Raw genomic sequence first — 18,441 nt, 5'->3', positions numbered from 1 at the left:
TGGGACACAAGAGAGGACAGAGAGAAAATAGGAAGGAAGAATCCCACGAGGAGTGGAAACAAGACACAAGATGGAAGATAAGGAAAACATAAAGCATGAGCAAGAAACAAAGGTAGAGCACATTCAGTTAACAGGACAAATTAATAGTTTAACGGCTGTTATTCTAACCTGTGATACCGTCAGAATCAAATAAACAAACCCAATGAAACAAATTTACTTACTCATGACTAATACATGTAGTAAGGGAGACCACTTATTTTTCTATTCATTTGTTTTTATTATAAAAGTTAAGACAGAAAAAATAATGGCACACAAATAAATTCAGTGAAAGCTTAAGGGATGACAGCAATAGTTATTAGCCGTGAATGTTTAGAGCTTAGTTGCATTTACTAAGACCCAGTAGGTAATGAATAGTTATCACTATATAGACATTGAATGTACCAACAGTAATAGGAGACAAATGCACTTCTGTTCCTGCCGAGTAAAACACTTAAACTGTTGAAGAGTGAACATTCACGACACATTGGCCTCTTGATTGATGAGAGGGTTCAGATCCAGTTTGGTTTTCTCCAGAGCTGCAATCTTTGCCCTCCGTGACGAACGCACCACAGGAACGGACTCTGGGACATTTTCTCCATCACTGCAGTCAAACACCAGATGCACACAGGATGTAAAGGTATGGCTGTGAAAGAATACTGGCATATTTCTGTCCTGTTAAAATAGATCTGAACTCACCTCTCCTCTGATGACTCAGCCTTTCTGCTTGGCCTTCTGCCCCCTTTGGCAGTGCTGGCTTTCCTTTGACCTGTGCAGGCAGACAGACACTCAGGTTACCTCCCAGAGCTGAGTCACCTTCTCTTCCTCCTCCTGTCAGGAGCTCTATAAATAAAACTGTGCTGTGAATAACTCAATGTACAGGCACAGGGTCTGAGTTACCTCTCTTTGGTCTCTTGGTGGATTTAGATGGATCTTCTGTTGCTGCTTCTACAGAGACACAATGCATATTTACAGAAATTAAAGCTTTTTGAAATACACTCAGCATCTCTCAGGTGATAAGACCACTCCTTCACACCAGGTATAACTGGATTTACACACATCAATTCGCTTGACCAGAGAATATCTAAAGGTGTGTACCGTCTGCGTTGACGTCCAGCGGTTGGAGAGCACTGGCGTTGACGACCGCCTGTTCTTTAGAGTCCACCAGCTGATGCAGCATCTTCTCCAGAGCACGGAGGCAAACGCGATCCTTTACCACCTACCAGGACCCAAAGAGGAGCCGTGAGACAGGAGGAACTGCGGCGTAGATCCGAGTCCGCTTTGTTTCAAAATGCTTCCGAACGGCACCAAAGTGCTTGGTCTTGTTCTCATCCGTACCAGTACGAGCTGCTGCAGCAGTGTCGTCAGGTCGTCCCTCACCGTCTCCTCTCTGCTGAGCTCCAGGTTGCTCAGAGTCTTGGCGTAAAGGCGGACTTCAGGCGCAGTGGGATCTTTGAGCATCTCTCCACACATACGGACTGCCAGGTAGTCATGGACACACACCTCCTGGGAAAAAAAAACAAAACACACCAGGACAAATGGTCAGGCATATACAGACTACTGAAATTCAGTGAACGTGGCTGTCATGTGTGAAGTGCCTTGCAGAAGTATTCACTTTTTCAGAAGTTATCAGATGTAATAAGCCAACATTAAACAGCTCATGATTGTGAAGTGGAAAGAAAGGAATATTTGGTTTTCAAGATGTTTTTACCACATGCATTTGTGTCCAAATAAAATCCAGCACAACATACTTCCTTCAGTCACCCCCTAATTATGGATTCCAGTTTTAAGTAATTTGATAAAAACCATCTGTTCTGTGAAAGCCTGAGTTTGATTAAAGAACATTGGTGAAGAAACGACATTCTGTAACGACCTTCTGGCAGAAGATCTTTGCATGTCTGAAGTTGCTGAAGTTCTTGGACGTTGTTCCGTCTCACCTCTGTGTTAGCTGAAGGTTTGATGAGTCCACTGGGGCGGGTCAGCTCAACTAGTAGCTCAACCACGTTGTTAATGTCCACCTCAGCCAGTGGAGAAGTGGCCGGCGCGTTCAGCAGAGTCCGAATCGTTGGCAGGAACGTCTCCTCCACGACCTCCTGGTGGGCTCTGTCACACAAACACCAACTGCTGTGTAATCGCATCGCAAAGAGAGGAAGTCCTCTGACTAAACCTGGGGGTGTTATCGCTGGGGGACCTGCTCTCGCGGGCGTAGAGCTGGAAGAAAACTCCCAGGCAGTGGCGCAAGCGGACATCATCCTCAGTGACGGGGTTGTACCACAGCAGCACCAGGCGTGACAGCATCTTTGCACTCGAGATTCGACCCGTGTACATCAGCTTGGCCAGACCCTCTGCCGTCTCCGTCCGCAGGTCAGACATCTGGGTTTGTTTAACAGAAAAACATTCAAATTCCCTCCGAAAGTCAGACACTAGTAAGGCTGCAACCATTTTATGGATTATTCTGATGATTAATAGAAAACTGGATTAATGGATTGGCTTATTGTGCAATTTTTTTTTTTTAAATCTAACCATATAAGCTTATTTCATAAAATGTTGGTTATACAAAAAACACAAAAATAATTGAATTCCTTATTTAAATAAAGAATATTGTATTGCCTCAACTATAATACCGTCATTCTTTTCGAGTATGCTTCATCATTTGTACCAAAGGATTCATCTGCACACAAAAAATTCTTCTATCAACATGTGAAAATCTCATCCCTCTTCTTGGCTTATCAATATAGTTTAAGACTGATCTGTTGACTATTTTTCTAAAAATAAAAAAAAGAATCCTTAATAGATTTATGTGGGATAAAACATTTACAAAGAAGTTTTTTTTTTTTTATCTTAAATAAAATAAAAAAAACATCTGCTGTTTGACAAAAATGTATATACGTTTTGTACAGTTTTGACTTAGTTACTGCTGAGTGTATTGCTCTTTCAACAAATAGCCTTTTTTTTTTTTGAGTCTATGTGCTCCAAGCTAACAATTAACCGACTACTAATTTAGTTATTTCAGAAATCGATTCATCACGATTAAATCCAATTTTAATGCTAGACAAAAACACTTGTTTTTCAGCAGTGTACGAATTAATCCAGCTCACCTCACTGTCCAGGAACTCTGACAGCATCACCAGTATGCTCTGTGCGGTGTCTTCTGGAATGCTCCCCTTGTCCTCGGCCGGTGTCGCTTCACCCTCCTGCCTGTCGGGTGACAGCGGGGGCTGGACGGTCTGAGTGGACGCCGTTTCAGAGAGCAGCTGGAAGCCGAACAGCAGCAGCAGGTCAATGATCGCCCGCAGAGCGCTGATGCGGATCTTCACCTCATCCAGCTGGGCAATCTGGAGAAAAGACAAAAACGAAAATGAAAAACACAGATTCTCATTTTGTTCTCATTAATGCCTTCAGATCCCTGGTGGCTCTTAACTTTAAGAACTACATTACCTGCGGTGGCTTGCAAAATTGTTCAAATTTTCTTGGATTTGTCACTTTATGACCAAAAACCTGACTATATTTGATGCAAGGTAAGAGAAAAAAAATTTGCTTTATTTCCACACATAATAATTATCCGGGTATCTGCATCCCTAGAACCAGAACCAAACGAGGAGAAGCAGCATTCAGCTTCTACGCACCACAAATCTGGAACAAACTTCCAGAAAACTGTAAAACAGCTGAAACACTGACTTCCTTAAAATCTCAAATAAAAACCCACCTGTTTAGAGTTGCATCTGAAACATAATAAATTACGAATTTAACGATGGCATTTGACTTAATGTAATGCTTTGATACTTGATTCTATGTTGCATGACTTTGTGTTTTTGTGCTTGTTATGATGTAAAGCACTTTGAAATGCTTTGCTACTGAAATGTGCCTTACAAATAAAATTTGATTTGATCTGTAGGTTTCAGAAAGTCAAATTTAAGGCATTTTTAACACAACCTTGATTGAAGCCTAAAATTGAAAACAAAAACCATTTTTTGTTTTCAAAAATGTTTTGAAAGGAGGTGTTTTTTGAGAACTTCCTGCATTACAATTAAGCATTGCAAAACCTGAGATTTCTGGGGTTGTTTGTGGATGTCAACTGTTGTTGCTGTCGTCATTATTGCGTCCCGTCTCTTTGGTTTCATCCAGAGTGGCGATGGTTTTCATCTGCCTCTGTTGTTCATTGCTCTCCTGTGTGTCGAGCCCATCGCCCATGATTGACGCAGAAATGCTAACCAGCTAGCCAAAAAGGGTATATTAGCAGCTAGCTACTGGTAGCCTCAACCACCTCAGAACATCTGAATACAACTCATATTTTTGCCTGATAGAAAAGTCCTGCAAGGGAGAAAAAAAAAAAAAAACTACGAGATGACAGTATATTTCATGATAAAAATCTAAAATTGAATTTAAGGTTCACTTGCATTTTTTTAATGAATTTAAGACACTTTAAAGTTTTAATTTTAGACACATAAATTTCAGACTTTTTAAGGATGGGCAGACACCATGATCATGTGCTTCTTTGTGTTGACCCAACGCTGGTGGCTGTAGTGTGAAAAAGCAAAGACTTATGAATATCTCTTCATTTCGGTTTATGTTAACTTAATATTTGTTGCTAGAAAACGAAGCAGCAGTTGTTGTGAACAAAAGTATCAGAAGCTTCAAATAAAAGAACAAAAACCAAACCCATCTGCACACTCTGGTTAGAATCTGTTCAGAAATGAGTTCACCTGCAGCAGGAGGACCATGTGGGTTTTGGCCAGCTCCTTGCTGTGCAGGGTGCAGGTTCCCAAACACACCACGGCCATGTTGCGAACAGCAGGGTGAGCGTTCGCTATGGAGGGAAGGACCTGAGAGGAAAAGCAAAGGAAATGAGACGTGAACCGCAGTTCTGCTTTTTATAATTCTGCAATTTCAAACAATGGATTAATGCGGTATTGATAAAATGAGGCTGAATAAACATTCAGCCAAGTTAACACCCGTTTTGACAGACTGATTCAAAGGAGAAATATTTTTCTTCCATCTCTATTCTTGATGGAGATATTTTGGGTTCTCTCCTTTTTGAAGAGGAAGTATTTTTAAAACCGTCTTACACAGATGCTATTTTTAAGATCTGTTTGCAACTGTAGTTAACTCTTAACTGCGCCTTCCTTCTGCTTTCTCGTGTTTTTTGTTATCTACTCTGAAGACCTGCAGTAAGTTCAGAAAGTTGACATTTTTCTGATGCCTTGACTTCTACAGTTCCCCCCCGAAAAAAAGCCACTTCTAGCAGGGAAACTTGAATTGCTTTGATTTCTTTTTTTAGCCCCTCTGCTGCTTTGAAGGAATCGGAGTCAGACTCCGTCATCTTGGAGGAGCCACTTTGAAGAGCATGTTTGTTAAATGATGGGCACAACGTTTGAGGAATATTTAGCAGCTGCCAAAAACGATTCCTGAACCGTTTTACTCCAGTTACAACTTAGCAGTGCCGCACGAGACGCTAAGTCAGGGATGCTTCAGTCCAGTCATCAAGAGCTACGGTCTGGTAAGGCAGCTCTGTAGCTTCAACAACGCAGAGCGAAGACTTTATTGGAATTTGAATCGACTACAATAACAAATTTTCTGCGACCTGGTTCCTGTGATTGTTACTCACGTGATTGACGTTCCTCGAGTTAAAACTTTTCCAGACTCCAGTTTGAACACATCTCAGTCATTTTGGAAATACAAAAGTTTACTGTGAAATGATCCCAGATTTCTAATCAATTACTAATGTTGCAGTGAGCAGGACTTAGAAGGAATTGTGACACTGTAAGGAAGCACAAAATCGAGGTAGCAAGTTCAGAAGGAAGAACAAGCAAGAAAAAAAAAAGAGCAAGAAATGAAAAAAATAAAATAAAATACTGGAAAGAAGGCAGGTCAAATAAATACCAGAATGAATCGAATGCAGACTAATTACCAGTGATGACATCAAGGCGCTTATAGTGGGACCAGTCCGAGTCTTGATGTTCATCTGCTTCAGCAGTTCGGCGCACATCGTCAGACACCTCAGGAGAGTCTCTGGGTCGTTCTGTCGCAGAATATTGTGTTACATTTTTATCCATCTTTCACGACTGCTGCGAATCCTCTCGTGTCCTCGCACACCTTCTCGGCGAGAGCCTCCCTGTCGACTGGCTGGCTGCTCTCCGAGATCTCCTGCAGGACCTGGTTCCTCTGATCCTCCAGACCCGCGATGGCGTCCTTCAGCTCTGCTGCTCGACTGAAGTCCTGTGCGGCGATGCAGTCCTCCAGGTCCTGTTTGGCCTCCATGAGGCGGACCTTCACCTCTGCAAGCTGGAGGGAACCGCAAGAGAGGAAGAGGAGGACGAGTCGAGTCACTGCTTAGCTGGAGTTAACTAGGAGAGTGGACAAAATCTGCCCAAGCCCCCACTCATCCAGAAGCTTACAACTGAATTGAAACCAATAAACAGTGGAGATGAAACAATTAATCGATTGTTCTTGAGATAACAGTCAACTAATTTAGTAATCAATTGTAACTTTAAATTATAACTAGAGAATACAGACTTAAATAAGGGCCATTTGCTGAAAGATTAGCTCCTTCAGAGCAGAAATTAAGCCAAAACTTAATTCATATTTGGCATTTAAGATAAAATATATCTTCTCAGTTTGTAAACATGTTCTACATGAAAGTGATGCTATGCTACTGCATTTCCGAGAACACGTTTTCTTTCTTATTTAAAAAGGGAACTCGTTTGTTTCTCTTTATCTTTGAATGCATATCTAATATTGTGTAAAATAAGCTAAAGTGTCAAATGACTTTTTTTTTTAATCAGTGTCAAAAGAATCAATAGAATAATTGATTATTAAAACGGTTGTTAGTTGCAGTCCTAAAAAGCAGTAAATATACAATCACACCAGCACATGAAGTACACGAGTTAAAATAAAAAATAAACACTTGTGTTTTTGTCCGAATCTGTTACAATGTTACCATCAGGCAATGGTTTCATCTGTGCAAAAAAAAAATCGGCTGTATAATTTGCTGCAATTATGCAATCTGGGCAAATGTTTCTCCAAGTCTAGCCCACCTGGACCTGCTGCCGGCGGCTCCTGTTCTCATCCACTGGCTGACTGGCCTCCATGATGGGTTCTCTCACATCTGAAATGATTTCTGCCACCTGTTAAAGAAAGCCAGCTCCTTTAAATATGAGTCGGAGAGATGACGATTCAACAGCCAGACCGAGACACCGGAGTCAGTATTGCATCGTTTGTCGACTAACTGGCTCTTGTTGAGAATCTACTTTAGTTGACAAGACGTCTGAATTGATGGAAATGTTCGTCGTCTAAAGTCAAAGTCCGGCTTACGGTCTGGATGCGTCTTTGGTCGTCTGGGATGAGGGCGAGGAGCTTCTCGGTGAGGAGAGACACCAGCGAGGACGGGGTCTGTGTGAGAGCCAGCATCTCCTGCAGAACCACCAGAACACGCTTCCTACAAACACAACTCAGTTAGTCCGACATATCATCATACAGAAAGTTATGACACAGTATGTCTGCATCCAAGTATGCAAGTAATTTAAGACAAAATATTTGCAAGGAAACTGTAAAAAATAAGCAACAGATTCAGAGTTTCTATAGATTTTTTTATTCCTTTTGAATTTATCATTCCTTTTGAAAACAATGGAAGAACAAACTGACAGATGGATGGACGAGACAGAAGTTATTGCGATAATGTCTATTTCAGGCCATTTTCAGGTAATGGCATAATAATGCAAGTATACCCTCTCAAAGATCAATAAACCAATAAGTAAAAACGGGTCAATACTAACAGCGTATGTTTATTTTCCAGTGCAGGATGCTGGACATGTGGGAGTGTTTACTTGAGGCAGAGAAGCAACGTAAGTGGTGTGGTCGTTTTTTATAATGTTGAAAGTCTAGGATAATGTACACATCAGTAAATATCGTTTATTGATCAACAGCAATAATATCAGCTCAAATTGTTATATCTTTGCACCCTTAATTGGAGTTTATTGATTGCTCTGGTTTCTTTTACATTTTTTGTTGGGGGAATTCAGGAAGACCAGTTTTGCAAAAATTACAAAAGAACAGATTGATGAGCCAATGGATAAAATGATAGATAAACTGAAACTGAACTTTAGTTTGTACATCTACATCCAGTCTGCTTGCTTCATCCATCCTTGTACTCATTCATCAGTTTATCCATAGACAAAGATTCAGTTTGGCATTACATCCAGATATTTTTGCTCTGGATTTACCTGCCGCCTTCTTCGTTGGTGTCAAGGCAACCGATGAGATGGATGAGCTGCTGGGAGATGAACTCCTTGGTCATGACGAGCTCCAGCTGGTTGAAGTCAGCCCTCTGCTCCTCTGTCAGCACAGGCACCGCCTTCAGGTAGCTACAGCAGACAAAGCAAAGAGTCAGTTAAACTCCAGCAGTAGCATCATCCTCCACCCTTAACTCTCTACAAACACACACACACCAGCAAGGCAGTAGTACGCAGTAAGTCGCTTTTTGCAAGTGGAAGTATGAAGCATCTTAGGCAAGCCTGGCTGCTAAAAAAACCACATTTTTATTAAAAAATAAATAAATAAATAAATCACACTTAAATATAAAAAGTGAGTAAAACACACACAAATGGTTAGGCACGCTTTAAATAAATTAAATAGTAATGCTTCAGTTATCCACACAGTTACATACATAAAGTACTCTTCAGAAAACACTGCCTTCAGATACCTGCGGTTACAACATTGTCATAGAAATTTTAATTTTCAGATTTGTTGTGTCAAAGTAGCAACAACATTAACTACATACAAGAAAAACACAAAGGATCATATTTTTCTTTGCATCTGATACAAAGAGGCACAAGATGTTACTCTAGAGGGGGAGACCGAGACGCCAGCCAAATGGAAATCAAAAGCAACCATTTAAAAATCAATTACAGCCCTTAGAAATAAAGCTCAAAAGTGTTCATTTGTGTTCTGCAGTCATTGGTGGGTAATATCTCTTTGTAATAGCTGGAAAATGTGTTTTAATTTTAAAGGCAGCCAAGTTTCCACAAAGCAAATATAACAGAAGCAAGAACAAGATTTGTACTGAATCTGTAAAAGTTTTGTGCATGTTTAAAAGAAAAAAAAATAATAATAATAATTAAAAAAAAATTAAAAAAAATCACATGCCACTGTTCATCCAGTCCTCTGCCACCATTTTGTACAACTTTCTTTCCCACAATTCCTATGCTATGTATTCTACTGTTTGCACCTCCACCAATAGCGTGACTTCAGCTGCTTTTGATCCGTGGTGCATTCACTTGATGGAAAAAATACTGGATTTTTCGAGTTACCGACTGGCTGTACTTCTCCGTGTGCATCTCTTCATATCTTACAAGGTCCAACCAAATCAGAAAGATTATACGTTTTTGAAATCCACTGACTTTGTCAAACTCATTTAGAATAAACTTTGAAAATGCAAAATATTGACAGCACAATACTTATTTTGTGAATCTCTTATCTAGTAACGTACCCAAAGAGGTAGTCGCCATAGCTTGCAGCATCTGGCAACACTTGTTCAAGCATTTCCTCCCCATCATCTCCTTTACCCTTCAGGAACTCGCACAGAGATCTCCAGTAAAGCACATTTTCACAGGTCAAAGAGTCCTCCGGGATCACCTTCCTGTTGTTAAATCAAAACTTTATTAGTTTATTATGTCAGAAAGCAGGTGTTTAAATTGGCGCGAGTGAAAGAAGGAAATCCGAGAGCCCACCTGTCGTCGAGCTGTGCTCTGTTCTGCAGCAGCTCTTCGGCTGGCATCGTTTTAAAGATGGCCTTCAGGGTTTCCATAGCGGTTTCTGCACAGTTCTCCACGTCCAGCCGATGGAGCAACTCGATGACGTTTCCGTCCAGCCGAAGCAGCCACGCCGGCAGCAGGCGACTGCAAACGATGTCTCTCACCGACTCTGGGACACACACAGCCAGTCGAAAAGACTGATTTAACACAAACACACTCGTCTGAAACTACTGGCCTTTAAGTTTATTTATGAGCTACAATGTGCACAAAACATTTTTTTTTTCAATATATACATATAAAATCAATAAAAGATATTTTCCATGTTTTTATTTATTGTCGTCTTGTAACTTAAACTTCTTGGAAACAGAAACTACACCAGAAGGTCAAACTGGTTTCGATACACTGATAGTTTAAATATTAAAAGGTGCCATTTAAGCTAAATTAATCATCAACCTGATAGATTTTTAATAGATTTGAGAAGGCTAAAAATATTTTTTTATACATCTAACCCTGATGATATTTTTAATACGTACTGATACCATTGTGTCAAAGTGTTAAGCGAGACTTTATCTGTTCGCCACAGCCATTCTGATGCAATGGAGATTTATTTTATTTTTTTTAACCATGAAAAAACAAAACATTACCTGAGGTGTCATGGAGACCTTGCTGCAGTAGACCGACTCTCTGTGCGATGGTAAGAGCTTTGATGTGAACCTTTTCAGAGAGAACCTTTTGCCAAAGACAGAAAAATTAAAGGTGAAATTACAGAAGAAACCAGAGTTCCCAGTATTTTACCAACACACATCTTTTAGCTGACTGCATGTGTACCTGGTAGGCCAGCTTGCGGACGTTCTCTTTAATGTCTCGAGTGCGTTTGAGAACTTTAGGCAGAGTCCGTGGCGACATTGCAATGCAGGAAAGAACGGCACGTCGCACCTCAGCGTTACTGTCATTTTCTAGAATTAACATGTAAGCTGAAAATACAGAAGAGACGAAGAATGAGACAGCTGATGGGCCAATACAAATAGAGGAATCACAAACTTGGATTAAACAAAGATTGACCGTTATCAAGACATGTACAATAGCAGAAAAAAAACAGATACATAATAAATTAGCCACAAAACTGGGTGCTTAACTTTCTGAAGTGCAATACTTACAAGATTTAAGATTAACAAGTAAAACAATAAAAAAAACAAACCATTGATGGTGGGACAGTCGGGATCCTTTGGCTGTTGGAGGCGGGTCATCGCTAAAGCAGCCTGGATCCTCACGTTGGGGAACTTGTCCGTGACACGGACCAGCATGGCTTGGTGGATCCGGTCGAAGAGGTCGTCGTCGATCTGGGCGTTCTCCGCCATGCCGCCCAGCAACTTGTTGATCAACTGGCACGCTCTGAAACGCACTGCGTGACTGCTGGCTTTGTGAGACTGAAGGGAGAAATGGAGGGGGAAAAAAGTCAAACAGCTTCTATCAAATAAAGGACAACAAGTTTCACATGTCACATCAGGTTGGCAGTGCAGGTATCTTAACTGTGAAGGGTCATTTAGACATCTAGGTGGTAGCGGTTCATGTCCTCAAAAAAGGTCTAATCTGTAAAATACAATTACTAATTTTTTTTACACTTTTAAATTTGGAATTTGAAAGTGTTCTTTTAGATAAATCTTATACTGCTGAGTGCTGATAAAGGTCAAGAAGAATATGTAGGCATATACGCTTAATACCTCTAACAGAAAGTTGAAGATGAAACTCAGAAACGGATGATCATCTTCATCTTCTTCCTCCTCTTCTTCTTCTTCTTCCTGTTGCTCATTCTCTGCGTTGGGTGGAGGCTGGAAACTTGTGGCAAACTTGGCCACAAACTCGATCACATTTTCAACAGCAGGCTCTCGTTTGTACACAATCATTGCATACTTCAGGTAGTGGACAAACTCTTCATGGAACAGAGTCTTGTCCTCGAGCTGGAGGAGGAAGTGAAACATGTGACAAACATTCAAGTAGAAGCAAAACAGTATTTTGGATTGAAATAATAATAATTAAAAAAAACACTGTCTTGCTGAAGTATCAACCACAAACTTCATTTCATGCTGTTCAGAGGATGGATTGAACAGCACTCCGTGTGATCTCCAAAATCTGGGATTTTGTTCAACACAGAGTTCTCCAATCCTGGCCCAGTGTCCTGCATGTTTTATGTTCCTCCTTGCTATTTGACACCTGGCTTAAATGAATGGGTGATTAACAGAGTTTAGCAGCAGCTGAAGGCATGCTAAAGAGGGAATACAAACACTTGAATCGTTGTGCTGAAGTAGGGAAACATCTAAAACATGCAGGCTAGGGTTGGGGATCGCTGGTTTAACATATTCAAACATCAGCACAACACTGTCCCTGACCTATGTTCTTTTTGTTTTTGTCTTCGTGGCATCGTTTCTTCCCTAATGTTCTCTTGCAAAACGCCTTAGACCATCCGAAATTAAACTGCAACCAAATTACGCAACTTCTAAAGCCCCGTCGTTGCACTTTTATTTGTAAAATGTTTTGGAAAACCATGCATTTTGGCCTATGACATAAGGTTGTCAATAAAATCTATTGAAGTGTGTGGTTATAAAGGTTCAAGCAAGGCATTGTTTATTTGAAACAGGTATATTAGAGAAAGGTGTGTTTAGCAGGTAGCACGATCAGCAGCTGTACCTTGTTGTAGCGACTCTTCAGGCTCGCCACCAGCTTCGCCTTGTTGTTGTGTCCTCTTTGAGCCCGTTGAAACGCCTCCTTTAGCTCTATCTCACTGTCCGCAGTCATCTAACACCAAAAAAATATCACATAAACATGAAAACACGTTTAAACAACAGCAGGCGTTTTGCCAAGTAGAGAGCAACGTTTCTTTTCCAGCACCGACACAGCAGCAGTCTGTTTGTTTAGATGACCGACACACTTTACACGTAAACAAGAGCCAAAAAGCAAGTCCCTCACGACAAACCGAGCTTTGTTTACTACAACATAAGTTTAATGTTACGTGAAAATGGTTCGGCTATCAATCTTAAAAGGGTTATACGTTTACCTTGCTGTGAGCTTTCTAGTCGCAAAACTGCCGCCTGTTTTCAAATTCAACCGTAGGAGGTGAGTTTCCTTTTCTATGAAGCCTCTAGGCCTCTACCGCCACCTGCTGGATGGGAGGGAAGGCTCTAACTGTGAGTTTGCACATACTGGTTGTTCCTGCGCTTTTTCCCTTTTTATGTTGTAATAGTTATACTGCAAAGCTATGCCTCTGCATCACTGATATCCAATGTTCTTACAAATCATCTTGAATTTGCTAAAACTGCCACTCTTGGGGAAAGTACTGAATGTAATTCCATCCATTATTCAGATAATGACAAATTAAAATCAGTTCATTTCAGTTGTATTGTATGTCTACAATAAAACAAGCAAATGGTTTTTCCTGGATCATTTCCACTTAACAGTAAAATATCATCACGTAGCTCACAGAAAACACAAGTAGCCAAAAACACGTTCACCGAGAACTTATAAACAACTGCACTATGTAATGAAATGTTGATGTAAGTCACGTGAACAGTCTAAACAGGAGTTCAGCATTTTAACAATTTGAGGTAGGAAGCTGTGTTATAGTCTGGTGGTTCTATTTTCACTGCTGCTGGATGTGTGTCTGATGATAGTAGTTCAAAATGTTCCTGGAGAGAGAATGAGGAGTGTCTGACAGCGTCCTATAAGCTCTGCTCCTGCAGCACGTCTCACTCAGCTCCTGAACAGATGGTGGAGACGCCTCTGACCCTTCAGCTCCCTCTGTCTTGTTGCTGCTTGAGTTGCACCCAGAGATGCACATTTTATATATAAAACCCTGTTTTGATAGTATTTGTTGTACTAGTGCCTTGGTTTAGTTAATTGTTAATTGTATACTGCAATATGTATTCATGCTGCAGCAAAGATAACACATTATTATCATATTTACATTGATCTACTCTATGTGATGGATTTGTTGTTTTTATTATTTAGACCTCTGTAAAAAAATTTGGAACACACTCTTTAAAAAAAATCATATGTGGTTTTAAAGTCAGTTTTTATCATTGCACACATTCTGCTCCTTTCCGAGTAACCGAGAATTAGCATGCCGCCTCAGCTTGATAAACACCCCACTCAAAGCTTGCTGCTGTAAATCTAAAAATAAGTGTTAGTTTGATAAATTTGATGATTGACACACTTTTGATATATACACCACAGCTGTCCCTTTTTTCATAGCCAGCTGACCAGCAGTTTGCAGTAAGATTTGGGAGTGCAGCAGATCTGCATTACTCTATACTCCATTCAGAAACTTATGCTAGCATTTCACTAAAAGGTCTTCATGGTGATTTGAGAGAAAGCTTTACTCAAGACTTATTGGCATATTGTGTTACATACACTGAAATATCGAGAAACAGGGAGAACAAATGATTTATCAACATCTACAAGGAGATTCCTATTTCTCAATACAATCGTTCAGAGGCTACCTTAAATAAAGACCAAGGGATACGGGGAGGGGCAGTTCTAGGGGAGGGGGGTGAACAACCTATAGCACATGTGTGTTTTGAGCATTGGTGGCACCAAGGGGACATCCACGGTGGGCTGGAGCAGCATGGGTGTCACAGTAAGTTTGCTGGCTGTCTTAAACTATGGACTCCATATAGGATTGTCAGTGGGCTAATCATCACAGATTAACTGGAGATAAATTTTATACTAGACAACTCTGCCCAAGTCTGTTCAGATTGTTTAATTTTCTTCATATCAGTTTGTGATCCAACATTTGGAGCCAGCTGGTTTTCCAGTATCGGTTGGATTAAGTGGACCCAAGAATGTGCTGTACAGGGAAGAGAAGCCCACCCTTGGTAAAACCATGGGGCATAGATAGATGCATGGGTGTGGATCAAAACTCATTTTGGCACCTGCAACTTACAAGGGTTGGCTGATCATAGGTGGAGGTGCAGCAGAGCACAGGAGTTGGTCAGTCACATGCCAGTAAAACAAAAAGAGTGGTCACTGGCAGATGACCCTCCAACTGTTAAAACTGGTATTTCGTTAACTGGAGAGCTGAGTTATGAGGCTTTCTCCTCTGTCAACATGAGTGTATTTTTGATTCATTTATGACCCCAACAGTAAGAAAGCATAGGAGATTCTGGCTTCTGGTTTTGGTTTGCCACCCTAGAGCAGGGCACGGACCCCCAAACGGTCACCCCTTTTGTAAACTGTAGCCGCCCCTGTGCATGTCCTACATTTCACTGAAAGATATCCCTAGAGTAAAAATGAGATTCAAAACACTGAGATATCATCAATTTCCCCGGATTTGCTGTGTTCTGTCAAACTGTTTCATTGCTCTTTCCCATCTGGGCCACCATAAATCTCCTCTGGGGGTGTTTTCTGCTAAATGCTATTACAATGCATATATTTGTCTCGGTGTTCCTATAGTCTCTGTGTATGTTTATCCAACTGATCACACGGACCCCGGAGACCCTCCTCCTCCTCCTCCTCCTCCTTCTCCTCCCCTTCGTACAGCGATCAGGGGCGGGGCAGCACTGCAGCAGTGAGCCTCTCCAGCAGCTGTCTCCGGTAATGTTCCACAGATACACACGCCCCTCTCCGCCCCGGCCCCCAGACAGGTGGTCGGACTGTACGCTCTCATCCTCCCTGTTAGAATAAGGAAAAATATATACATCTGCTGGCAACAGGACAGGCTCGGCTGGCGCAAGCGCGTCCCCGATGGACTTCCAGCGTGTGACCTCCGCGATCACCGGGCGGCCAGCAGGAGGAGAGCGGGGCAGCAACCGGAACGCACCAGGAGAGCCCCGACGATCTACCGCCGGATTCCTGGAGATGCCGAGAGAGGATCTGCGCGCGGAGGGATGAGATGCGCGAGTAGGAAGCTGACACGATTTCCGTGGGATTTTTCATCCGCGAGGCGGAAGGATCATTTCTGACAATCCTCCGGTCTTGGGAAGTTCCCCTGGGAGAGAGAAAGAGAGAGAGAGAGAGAGAGAGAGAGGTGGTGGGGGGTTCTATTATGGCTTCAAGCGCCGGTAAGGCTGCACAGTCCCCCGGGCCGGGCTCCACCGTGAACGGGACTGCGGCAGAGTTGGCCACCATCGAGCAGGAGCTCTATGACTACCAGATGCACAACAAGATGTGCAAGAAGATCGCTCAGCTCACCAAGGTAAGATCCTCTGCTGACAGCGTGCGAGAGAGAGAGAGAGAGAGAGGAGGAGAGAGAGGCGCGCCGCCTGATGCCCATCTGTCGGGCTGACAGCGTGATCCGACGGCTGACTCAGTATCACACCTTCGGATGTTGCACTGCAAAACATGCACGCAGTCAGAAAAACATTATAAAATGCTGTGCCAGTAGGCTTACAGTGCGAAAGGTGATGGAGATGTTCAGCCACATCATGTCGGGGAAACTTGGATCAGGTTGGAGCGGCTTCGTGACTGACAGTAATCTGACATAGATCACCAGGAGCTTTAGGTGTAGGCTGCAGATCTCCATCGAGCTGGGAGCCGCGGTAAAAATGTGATTCTGTGGATTATCTCCGTACCCCTTGCTGTGTGATTTAGACTTTCATCAACTAAAGCACATTGAATTGTCTTGTTGCGTGCTGTATAAATGAACTTGCCTTGCCCCAAAGGCTTCATGTCACTGTAGTATTGATACAAAAATCCAGAACAGACAAAAGAAGCACACATCTGAAGAAATCAATTACCCTGACGACTCTAACAAACAAACTGCTCATACATTTTTTATCTGGTAAGATACTATCAAGTAGTACACCTCCCCCTCCCCCCCACTATAAAAAATACTGTATTCACGAATAATAATAAAAACAGCAGGTAATGAATATGGATTTCCTCCTCAAGGTTTCACAAATTACAATGTTTGTAAAAAAGAAAGGGGGCAACTGTTAGTTCTGCTTTGTGTTTTTTATGGGTCATTTGCATCACAAGAGAACAAGAACAAAGATGATCAGTTGTCCTTATGGTGAAAGAACAATTTCTGATAGATTATAGATACTTTACCAGATACACCATCCCAGTCTTGCTTTTTTCACCAGAACTGCCTTATTTTTTTTTTTTCTGTGGCATTATAAACTTCAAATGAAATGTCAAGAATCTAATAGAAATTGATCTTAGTCCATGTTGGGATAATATCACATAATTGCTGCAGATTTGTCTATAATGCAAATCTCTCCTTCCCTAAAGGTGCTCTTTTAGATTCGGACATCAGGACCATGCAGGACACTGGAGTAAAGTGAGCCTTCGACAGTGTTAAAGAAACAGGATGGACTCATTCTTTCATAATGTTTATAAATGCCAGATTCTGAGTTCGCCATGTGAATGTTGCAGACTATAATCGGATGAGACAACTTATTCCCAATCCTTTGGTGTCCTGTTTTGGTGAATGTTTGGGAATTTTAGCCCAGTTTTCCTATTTGTAGCTTACAAAAGTATACCTACCTTGGTCTTCTGCTGTTGCCGCCCACCTTCTTCAACTTAGAACATGTTGTGCTTTCAGAGATCTTATTCTGCTTAGCTTAACAAGTGGCTATCTCTGTTACTGCTGCTTTTCCATCACCTGGAACCGGTTTTCCATTTATATCTAAACAGCTGTTACTCACTATATATTTTCTCTTTCTGAGATGTTTTCCCGTAGACCTGGGTGATGTGTACGTCAACATCCCAGTAGATGAGCAGTTTCACTGACACGTTAAAGATGCTTCAGATGTTCATATTTAGATGTTTCAGACCAGCTTGGATGGTGAAGCTGAAGCAATAAATAACAACGATAACTGTTTTCACAAATTTATCAGGTACAGATCTAGTATCTGTTTAACATTTTCCATCGGATTGGTTTCAGTGCTCATAAAATGAGTAAATGCCACATTAAGCTTAAATCACCTGAAACAGTGAGGGGTTTGGCAGCACAGTGGCATTGCACAGTGTCTAAACTACCACCTTGGCGCTACTTTTTACTATAACTGCTACTTAAGCTATTGAAGAACTGCTTTCTGTCTGACTGTGAGTGATTGGGCTTCTTTTTATCCTCCCCTCTGAAGTTCATTGTGTTGCTGGCAATGGTATAGGCTGTGTTGTAAACTCAATTATGGTGGGGTTAACTGTTGGGAAGAATGGACTCGTTTTTAGCATGACAATTATTTTTGCTGAAGATAATACAATAGTTTTGTAGGAAGCCATTGTTAAGGATTCAAAGCTATTTAAATGGAGCACATCAGCCTGACAACATGGGTATTATTACAGGTTGTCTAGTAATCAGGGAAGCTGACAGCGTTGATATTTACCTTTTAAAGACACGATTCATATTCCTATTTTATCCATACGTTGGCTTTTTTTTTTTTTAATTTTCCACCTTTTCTGCATCCGAATTGCCCAACTCCAGTCAATCCGTCCTGTAACTTTTAGATGCATCCTTTCTCCAGCACCTGAATCTCATCTGTGAATTCCCTTATCAGCATTCAGTCCTCCACCTCTGCAGAGGCCTGTCAATGAGACATTCATCTGAGTCAGGTGTGCAGGAGAAGGAATGCATCAAAATGTTAGCAGCTCTGGAGGACTGGAGATGGACGCTGCTGTCCTACTGCAGAAAACTAATGGTGACGCAAATCCTAAAAATGAC

The 18,441-nt window shown here is 41.5% G+C and overlaps 2 protein-coding genes across 4 annotated transcripts in view; one reads left to right on the top strand and one right to left on the bottom strand.

The window, feature by feature from the left end:
• Positions 1 to 256: 256 nt before the first annotated feature.
• ncapg (non-SMC condensin I complex, subunit G) lies at positions 257 to 13,748 on the bottom strand. Its single transcript, XM_007551902.2, has 22 exons — positions 12,838 to 13,748; positions 12,471 to 12,578; positions 11,507 to 11,743; positions 10,984 to 11,212; positions 10,614 to 10,759; positions 10,430 to 10,514; positions 9,762 to 9,954; positions 9,521 to 9,670; positions 8,256 to 8,396; positions 7,348 to 7,471; positions 7,071 to 7,160; positions 6,130 to 6,318; positions 5,945 to 6,055; positions 4,740 to 4,859; positions 3,135 to 3,371; positions 2,228 to 2,409; positions 1,974 to 2,139; positions 1,375 to 1,542; positions 1,135 to 1,255; positions 937 to 984; positions 736 to 805; positions 257 to 640 (listed from the first exon to the last, which is right to left on the bottom strand). Exons 2-22 carry the CDS (start codon positions 12,576 to 12,578, stop codon positions 514 to 516), a joined length of 3,042 nt encoding a protein of 1,013 aa, XP_007551964.1. The 5' UTR covers positions 12,838 to 13,748; the 3' UTR covers positions 257 to 513.
• Positions 13,749 to 14,390: 642 nt separating this feature from the next.
• Positions 14,391 to 18,441, top strand: part of fam184b (family with sequence similarity 184 member B) — a 34,205-nt gene continuing 30,154 nt past the window's right edge. For all 3 annotated transcript variants that reach the window (XM_016671385.1, XM_016671386.1, XM_007551901.2), the window contains exon 1: positions 14,391 to 15,972. In XM_016671385.1, the coding sequence (XP_016526871.1) occupies positions 15,823 to 15,972 (150 nt within the window). In that variant the 5' untranslated portion in view covers positions 14,391 to 15,822. The remainder of the gene's footprint in view (positions 15,973 to 18,441) is intronic.

The sequence above is a fragment of the Poecilia formosa genome, unplaced genomic scaffold, assembly GCF_000485575.1.
Source record: "Poecilia formosa unplaced genomic scaffold, Poecilia_formosa-5.1.2 Scaffold44, whole genome shotgun sequence".
In the NCBI taxonomy this organism is placed as follows: domain Eukaryota; kingdom Metazoa; phylum Chordata; class Actinopteri; order Cyprinodontiformes; family Poeciliidae; genus Poecilia; species Poecilia formosa.
This window is presented reverse-complemented; position numbering and strand designations above follow the sequence as displayed.

Excerpts from the sequence above, each read along its gene's own strand:
- ncapg (XM_007551902.2), bottom strand. The coding sequence starts at position 12,578 with ATGACTGCGGACAGTGAGATAGAGCTAAAGGAGGCGTTTCAACGGGCT. Across the intron at positions 11,213-11,506 it reads TCTTCAACTTTCTGTTAGAG|TCTCACAAAGCCAGCAGTCA; the intron begins GTATTAAGCGTA and ends TTCTCCCTTCAG. Across the intron at positions 806-936 it reads CACCAAGAGACCAAAGAGAG|GTCAAAGGAAAGCCAGCACT; the intron begins GTAACTCAGACC and ends CTGCCTGCACAG.